Raw genomic sequence first — 9,285 nt, forward strand, 5'->3', positions numbered from 1 at the left:
GTCTGATATAGACTCCGAAACGTTACAAAGAATTATAATTTCAACGTTATTTATTTTGAGTTCATTGTCAGGCAACAATTTTTTCTAGTTAATTTGCTCCTGACAAATAAGTGCAAGAATTTACGCAGGAGCAAATCGTTGATTTCATTTCTAATTGATTTTGTTTCAGAGATTGGGAGTGAAAACCCTAAAAAGTTTATGAAGAAAAGTTTGCATGTTTTTCGATCGCAATTCGCAATAAAATATGGAGGGCAGCAGCGAAAGTGCCGCTACAGCACAATTATTGCCTGACAAATCAAAACCCAGGTACGAAAACGTTTATGATTTGTTCTCGAAATGGATGGATATGAGCAATGCAAAACTATTACAGAGGATATAATTTTGGCTTATTTGGCGCAAAAATCCGAAAATGTCAAATCCTCCACTCTGTGAAGCATGTACTCCATGTTGGAAAGTACCATTTTAGTGAAGAAAAATGTAAATATAGCTACTTTTCCAAAGGTTATCGCTTCTTTTATTTATTTCTTCAGGAAGAATGTTAGTTACAGAGCCAAGAAATCAGAAGTCTTCAGCAGTGGGCAGATCAACAAATTCATTAGGGAAGCGGAAAATGAAACATATCTAATGCTGAATGTAATTTTAACGAAATATTACGATTGAAGGATATAAAAGTATCAACTTAATTTTCAGGTAGCAACAATTATTGGGTTAGCCGGTGCGTGTAAACGAGAGGAAGTAAAAATGTTTCAATTGATCAAATAAACGACAAGGAAGACATGTTGCTCATGAAAATACCGGATTCCAAAACACATATTGAGAGAACATTCGTTGTAATTGGGCAAGAAAACCTGCTGTTGTATAGGCAATATTTATCTTTACGGTCATCCCATACTCCTGCTGCTCTAGCCTGTACACTGGAAAATATCTATATTTGTTGTGACCGTCAGGAAACCCTGAATTGTGCATCCCCGCGTTTTTTACCAGTAAGGCAGTAAAGTCTCAATGAACTTCACCACCTTTCTGAGGGCCACATCCATTACTTGTTCCGGCTCTAGGAACCACGAACCAAGGTGTTGTAGACTTTTCCGTTGAACAGCTTCGCACTCGCATAACAAGTGTTTGGCTGTCTCAGTGGCTTCTAGACAGAAGCGACATGTGTCATCGGGCGGTTTTTCCATGTGTTTGAGATGATACCTCACGGGACAGTACCCTGTGAGTGCGCCCGTCAATTTCCTCAGCTCATATGAGTGAGTGAGTGAAATTTCTCACCTGACACAGAAATTGAAATTTTTTGATACAAGTCTACAATTTTTTCGAATATTTTTTTTTCTTGAGCTGATAGAGAATGCGCTCAGTAACAAGCCTGTGAAATATCAACAAAAATTCTATATTAACGCAAAATTAACGAAAATAAGAGAGTTCATAGTTTTAGCATTTTTTTCTGAATTTCATCCATGATAGGGAATGAAAGAGACGATAGTGAAAGTAGCTCTGTTAAAAGTGTGAAAATCGGGGGTATCAAATGCATTCAATGAAAAAAAGTGGTGGACAATGTTAAGTACATAAAGTGTGACGGGTGGTTTAATATAACATAATAGAACATGAACAGCTGAACGCCAATAAGAACGGTAATGAAACAAACGAGCTTAAAAATCAGAACATCATTTTGAGTATTGAAAATTCTTACCTAAGGAAATTAATGAGGGAAGCGCAAGAAAAAAATAGAATTTATTGATGGAAAAAAGAGAATGAGAACAAGAAAAAGAAAACAAGGCCAACAAAAACACCAACAAAAAACTTCGACAAGAAAGAAGATAACTGAAATCAACAAAATGTCAAAGGAAAAGACAATAGTAAAGAAAATTCAGACCTGGGCGGGGGATCTACTTATGCTAGGACATTGGTGAGAGTGGTTTACATAAACACAAAACAACTCAAGCTAACGACAATTATACAACAATTACAAAATAAGTTACAAAACCTCTTACAAACGGTTATCATGATGAATTTCAAACTGTTCTTTATAAAAATAAATGACTTAGAGAACGAAATTTGAGAGCTTCTTAGTAGGAGGTCCCATACAACTAAAGGAAAAAGTCAATAATTCCTGACCGACAGGAATTACTTTTGAAAGGTTCAACTTCGCTAGGGACGTCATTTTTTGGAGAAAACTTCAAGCAAGACACCAATTCAGACATAATAAAAGAGCCTAAACAACTCGCACACAAATACATGATTTTCCATCGAAATTTACAATCTCTGGGAAATGCAATTTATCAACTAGAGGAACTTTCACAGGAACTATCATTGAAACACAAGGTTATAGCTCTTTGTGTAACTGAACACTGGAAAAATAAAAACGAAATAAAAATCTTGTTATCGAAGACTTTACACAGGGAAGCGCTTATTGTCGTGCTATGGAAGAACACCGTGGCTGAGCAATCTTCATCAGGAAGGATATTGCATTCCGAGAAAGAAAGGACATAAAACAACTATCGATAAAAAGTTGAAGAAATCTCAGCAGTTGAATTATCTATTCGAAAGGAGACGATTTATAGACATATTTGTGATTGTACCTCCTAATGCCACAAAAAGCTCATTAATAGTGAGGGAACAAGTGTAAAACAAAATAATACTTGCTGGTGACTTCAACGTCAATATTATGAATGTCCAAGATAAAGCTACAACTAACTTTATTGATTTCTTAAATATGTATTCCACCCCAATATCAATGAACCTAGCAGACTAACAACAACTAGCAAAACCTCTATTGATAATATCATTACATTAACGCTTATGAGAAGGATGTAGTGAAGTAAACTCTGTCAGACCATAATACAGCCACAGCCCTCTTAAACACAGTGTGTTAAGAGGGCTGTGATACAGCCCATAATTAAGCCCGTTTGTAACAGCCGAGAATTCTCTACCAAATTTTGGTAAGAAAACGGCAGAGATTATTTTGTATGCAACTGAACAGTGAATAATTCTACCGAAAGTGTGTATGTAATAATAAGTTTACACATGCATAGATTTACCGGCGCCAGTCTTAACGCCAGTTCAACTTTCACGTCAGTAAGCGTTTACACGGTTTCCAGTGTTTTGCACGCCAGTTGCTAGTATCAATACTCTCGTTATAGTAGGTACCTACATCATGTCACGAAAGGAGCTTGTAAAAAATTGTCGAAAAATTGCGAAATCGATAATTGATAGTATGGTATGATTGAAGATTTAGAACGGAAGAAACAACATAAAAGAAAAGGTCGCTTAAGGGTGCGCAATTTGATTTCCCAGAGACCAATGATGGGTTCTTCAAATTCTCTTTTAACAGAACTTTCAATGTAGACCCCCAAAGCCCGAAATCATTTAAGAATGACAGAAGAAGGATTTAATTTTTTTTACAACGTGTCACACCACTAATTGAGAAAAAAAGACACCCATATGAGAGATGCTTTGTGTGCTAGACTTAAACTTCAAATCACTCTAAGGTATTTAGCCACTGGTAACTCCTTTGATTTCCATTTCTTCCCTTTTTTGTTCATCGTTAAAACACAAAAGTACAAAAGTAAACTATTAAACTGTGCCCCTAACCTTAAAAGTGATTTGCCGTTGCGTAAACAATATTCATTGGCGTGCACGGAATGTGTTTACATTTGCAAGTTGTAATTTCACTGGCGCAAGAAAAGATAGTGGCGCAAAAAATTTTGGAAGCTACCAAAATTTTTAATCCATGCATGCCTGGATAACGTTTGTACGCCAGTAAGTGTTTACATATGCATTTTAAAGTTACTGGCGCGCCAGAAGTCAATCTACTATAACGGTGAAGAATTCACGGCGCATGAATTCTCGAGTAAATTCTCTAGAGAATTCTCGGCTGTTGCAAACGGGCTTTAGATATGATGCAGAAAATCTTACCTTCAATAGAAAGAATGAGGGATTTCAGTAAGAAAACCCTGATCTAAAGAGAAAATTAACGGCACTGAACTGGGATAAACCAAAAAGAAATTATGAGCAGTATGTGAACAAGCAATGGGGATACTTTTCTGGACTTTAGACTTTTTATGTAGGAGTTCAATGAAACCTGCCAAAAGGGAGCATAAAAAAGCGTAAAGTGAAAATATCTAAACAGAAAACTGACGAAATAAAGCAAGCTAAAAATAAAGTTGATGCTCTATTGCTACTAAAAAACAGAAATATTCAAAATTCAGAAGAAAAAGTATGATAATCTACTTCGATCAAATTAAAGTCAAGAATACGAAAATCGAATACTAAACTTTACAAATAAGAACAACAGCCTGTGCCTTTGGGTGTACAAAACCTCATTAAAATATCAGAAAATGCTCAAGAATTAGCAAACACTTTCAACGCATACTTCGCTATCGCAGGAAATATGAATAACCTCGTGAATAACTTAGGATATCCTTAGTTATTTATATAGAAAAGGAAGCTTATAATATATACAAGCTTCCAACAGAATACAACACAAAATGAAAAATCTTTCCTCTTCAAACGAGTTACCTAACAGGAAATCATAGAAATATGTTCCTGTCTGAAAAATACACCGAGCCATTGTCCCCCACATCACCTTGTATATACCTCGGTATATACTTCAGAGTTTTGTGATCATGGATGTCATTCACGGCTTATTTGCCCATCAGTGTGTTGTCAATCCAAAATGAACTCATGGAGGGATAGGTTTTTTGATTCTTCATATAATAGCCAATCTAGCTCGAGGCCAAAGGCTTGTGTTGTAAATAATCCTGTGCCTGTATAGGTACATTGCTTTATAGCAATGGTAAGGTGTATACTTTACCTAATCATAATAAAATTGCAGCCAGTTCGATAATCAATTTTGATCTCCCTTCACTTTTGAAACAATGATTCCCGGAAAATGAAACCACTTTTATTGAACTCATCTTGTCAGAACACTCCAATCAAGAATTATTAATATCTCGGGTGGTAATAGCCCATAAAAAGTATAATTCTGAGTTTCAGAACTCAGGTTGGTTTTGAACACTGACCCATAGATCAACTACGTATAAATTTATGAACTAGCCAAAGAAATTGTGAATTATTGTTTATGTTCTTAATTTAATTGAACAAATTGGGGCAATAATTGTATAAATTATGAATGCAGATCTTAGAACATATATTCTATGGTGAAGGTTGATTTGGTCTGAATTGGAGTATTTCTCCAGTTCAAATACTTTCACACGTTATATTCATATTACATTTTTAGTTCTGTGACTGAGATCATTAGAGGTCTTTAGTGAACATATTTACAGCGAGGTTCATAAAACTTTGGTCGCCTAAACTACCATTTGACAGTCACTTGATTTCAAACACGAATTCACTCAAACTTTTTCATTCCTACATTTATTGAAGAAATAGCAACTGAAAAACATTGAATAGATGTACATACAGGGTCTCCCAGAACTCAACGTCAAGCGGAAACGGGGTGACAGGATTGCTTGTAACCATCATAGGAAAAATCAGAAAAAAAATCTATACCACGCAGTTTGAAAATTATGGGCATTAAAAAAAAAACTAAAAATTTGGTCGAAGTGTAACCATTTTTCGTTTATTGTGGTTAATTTTTATTATTTTTGTTCATTTAAGCTTTGGAACCGTAACCCTAAATAACATTTCTAGAATCACAGTCAAAAATAATGACACAATTGCTCCAAGTTTCTCAGAATTAATACTAGTTGTTAAACTATGAATTTAAAATTTTCGAAATTTGTCGACTATGATAGGCCCTCCTTTAAAAAAAAATGTATGAAGTACCTTGGCAAATGCCATTAAAAGTTGGCGCATTTAATCAGGATTGTAAAATGGTACAATACTTGTTAGTTTCATACTAAAAAAAAAGAAGAAAAAAATAAAAACCTCAAGTAACCCAATTTTTGCCAACCCATTCTACTCAGTCAAAATGTTTTTTATTCGCACAAGTTCTTGGTAGGTTCTTAATTTTACGGAAAAATGATGAGTGAGATGGATAGTGGACATGTTTGCCATGAGCGAGCGAGACTGATAGTGACGCCACTTTTACCAAAATCAACAAAAATAAAATTGATAAAATACTGGAAAATCTTGACATAGTTTAGTTTAGGTTTACTGGAATAAAAGTCAGATAGGGAAATAACATTTTTTTTACAACAAATGTTAAAATTGTTTGCCAGCCTCAAAACACGCCCTACATCTTAAAAAAGATCTACTTATTAGCGTCACTATCTGTCTCGCTCGCTCTTAGCAAACATGTCCACTATATATTTCTCTCATCATTTTGCCGTAAAATTAAGAACCTACCAAGAACTTGTGCAAATAAAAAACATTTTGACTGAGTAGAATGTGTCAGCAAAAATCGGGTTACTTGAGGTTTTTATTTTTTTCTTCTTTTTTTTAAGTATAAAACTAACAAGTATTATACCATTTTACAATCCTGATTAAATGCGCCAACTTTTAATGGCATTTGCCCAGGCACTCTAGTACATTATTTTAAAGGAGGGCCTATCGAACTCAACAAATTTTGAAAATTTTAAATTCATAGTTTAATAGTATTAATTCTGAGAAACTTGGGACAATTGTGTCATTATTTTTGAATGTGATTCTAGAAATGATATTTAGGGTTACGGTTCAAAAGCTTAAATGAACAAAAATAATAAAAATTAACCACAATAACCGAAAAATGGTTACACTTCGACCAAATTTTTAGTTTGTTTTTAAATGCCCATAATTTTCAAACTGCGTGGGATAGATTTTTTCTAATTTTTCCTATGATGGTTACAAGCAATCCTGTCACCCCGTTTCGGCTTGATGTTGAGTTCTGGGACACCCTGTATAGTCCATTCAAGAATGATTAACATCCTAGTAGGTCTTGAAAGTCCAGGCGCAGCTTAATATCTGGCCACAAAAGATATTTAAAAATTTCTGTACTTTCAATCATAGAACTGGAATATATTGATAAAACCTAGAAAAGTATATGAAAATAAAAAATATTCAGATTTGGAGCATATTAATCAGCGTTCAAAATTGACACAACTATGTTTCCAATATATACGATTGAATTTACCCTTAATAACCTGAGTTTTTTTTTCAGAAAAATACTATTCTAATTGAATAAACATTCTTTATAGAGTGTACAAGACAAAAACAATTCAATTTCTGTTTGAAAATTGTATGGTTTTTGTTTGAGAAAAATGGTATTACATATATGTAACGCAAAGAGCTACAGTTACTGAGAAATAAAATACATTTGCCAGTGAAATTTGCGTTACATATGTGTAACACTAGGTTATTATGGGTTTAGAGCATAAACAGCTGTACAAAATTCAAATAACCATCGGTAGGGGATAGATTCACATATAATAGGTCTATAGATCAATGTTTTTTCACAATACCAACATGAATTCCGCAACACAAAATCTCAACTTATGGGCTATTACCAACTTAAATTCGATTTTCCATAGCCACCCGAGATGTCAATCATTGTTGAATGGACTATAGATCATAATAACTTGATACGAAAATGGTATTCCAAATTCTCATGAAATTGATATTTATCTATCAATCAAGTGTTGATTCCCTGATGAAGCTTTATGAAAATGGGGGTTAATGTTGCATCTGGACTTTCAAGGAGTACTGGGATGTCAATAACTCATGATGGACTTTAAGATAGGAACCACCATGAACAAAAAATTGCCTCCAGAATAGACCCAACATTGGAACTTCAAAGTGGCATAATTTTCAAACCTATAGTTTATTAGCTTTCTAACCAATAGTTTTCTAAAATTGAAACCACTTTTATTGACCTCAGCTTGTTAAAATACATAAGATAGGACTTCTCCTCAAGAAAAAAATCAAAATCCGCTTAAGTACAATGGTTTAAGTATGAAATTGTGTAAATTACCTCATACAACTTATAGAGGGCATATCCAACAAAGCTGAAGATCACTAGACTATGTAGAATTTCCCTAATTTTGTAAAAGAATGTTAGCTGCTTCTGATTTCCATTAACAGAAATAGGTAAGGGTGGAGGCACCCTTAATTGTTGTTCATGTAGCAAGTAAGCTCCTGATATTTCACAAGCTTTTTCGATTTCTTCGTTAGTGAGGCCTTTCCGTTGTAAAAATTCCTGTTTCTTTGCTAACGGCGTATCTTGGACTTTTGAATTTTGTAGAAAGCTGACGGCAGTTTTAACCTACAATATGAACATTAATTCTAAAATAAGAACATATCTGGATGTGTCCAACCAGTTCATCACGTAGGGTTTTGTTTTCAATGGTTGGGCTATTGTTTGTCATTTTTGAAAAAAGCATTCAACACGAATTTTAATTCCAAAAAAACACGGACTACAGAGCAAAAAACCTGAAAACACTGCACAGAACCACGGAACACAGAACTAGTACCATCTGTAATCGTAATCTGTGACCATTGAACTCTAAAAGAAACTTTGGCTGTGGTCCGTATATACACTTTGGTTTCCTCTGGTTAGTAGTTAGGCGGTCCGTATATGTTGAATTCCTAACAATTCGGTTCAATATCTGTCACCAGAGTAACCGCTCTGGTAACTTTCGGTTACCAATTGTGTATATACGGACCACACACTTTGTTTAATAGCGTTTAATTAATAGCGAATCCAATAACCGTTGAGGGCGCTGCGAAATGTAAATAAACTTCGACGTTTGTCAGTACTAAGCGTATGGTCCGTATATACACATTTGGTAACCGCAAGTTACTCTGGTGACTGATATTGAACCAAATTGTCAGGAATTCGACATATACGGACCGCCCACTTACTAACCAGAAGTAACCAAAGTGTATATACGGACCACAGCCCAAAGAGGAACAGAACAGACCACTAATATCACAGAACACTAATATACAGCTAGTACCACAGAACTCTATAAGGACAGTAGCAAAGATTATAGATAACTCTATAATCTTTGGACAGTAGAGAGAAGGAGAACGATCGCTGGTTTGAGACCACAGATTTTTTGTCCCCTTAAATCATTGAACTCTATGGGAATCCATAGAGTTCAATGCCTTAAATAGAGAGATATGGAAGAGAGATGATGAGATATAGAGATAAGAGAGAGAGATATGGAAGATGTTTATGTTCTGTGTATGGAAGCATCTGTAACGTCATGCATAGCCTACTAGAAGTACTAATTCACAGATTACAGAGTGTACTCCAAAGATATTACACACAGTGTAATATCTTACACAGTGTGTAATATCTTTGGTGTACTCACTCTAGTAGGCTATGCGTCATGCGGTAATAGAGAG

General features: G+C 34.8%; 1 protein-coding gene and 1 long non-coding RNA gene across 4 annotated transcripts in view; one reads left to right on the forward strand and one right to left on the reverse strand.

Moving 5' to 3' along the window:
• LOC123314470 (peroxisomal membrane protein PEX14) overlaps positions 1 to 8,409 on the reverse strand; it is a 76,676-nt gene extending 68,267 nt beyond the window's left edge. For both annotated transcript variants that reach the window (XM_044899781.1, XR_006537821.1), the window contains exons 1-2: positions 8,250 to 8,409; positions 7,907 to 8,197 (exon numbers count right to left, since the gene is read on the reverse strand). In XM_044899781.1, the coding sequence (XP_044755716.1) occupies positions 7,907 to 8,197; positions 8,250 to 8,315 (357 nt within the window). In that variant the 5' untranslated portion in view covers positions 8,316 to 8,409. The remainder of the gene's footprint in view (positions 1 to 7,906; positions 8,198 to 8,249) is intronic.
• LOC123314472 lies at positions 215 to 1,576 on the forward strand. 2 transcript variants are annotated; one of them, XR_006537822.1, is made up of 3 exons: positions 215 to 477; positions 531 to 633; positions 691 to 1,576. It is a non-coding gene; the product is annotated as an uncharacterized LOC123314472 (long non-coding RNA). The 2 variants fall into 2 exon arrangements; XR_006537823.1 differs by having other exon boundaries at positions 549 to 633.
• Positions 8,410 to 9,285: the final 876 nt, after the last annotated feature.

The sequence above is a fragment of the Coccinella septempunctata genome, chromosome 5, assembly GCF_907165205.1.
Source record: "Coccinella septempunctata chromosome 5, icCocSept1.1, whole genome shotgun sequence".
NCBI classification, from domain to species: Eukaryota; Metazoa; Arthropoda; class Insecta; order Coleoptera; family Coccinellidae; genus Coccinella; species Coccinella septempunctata.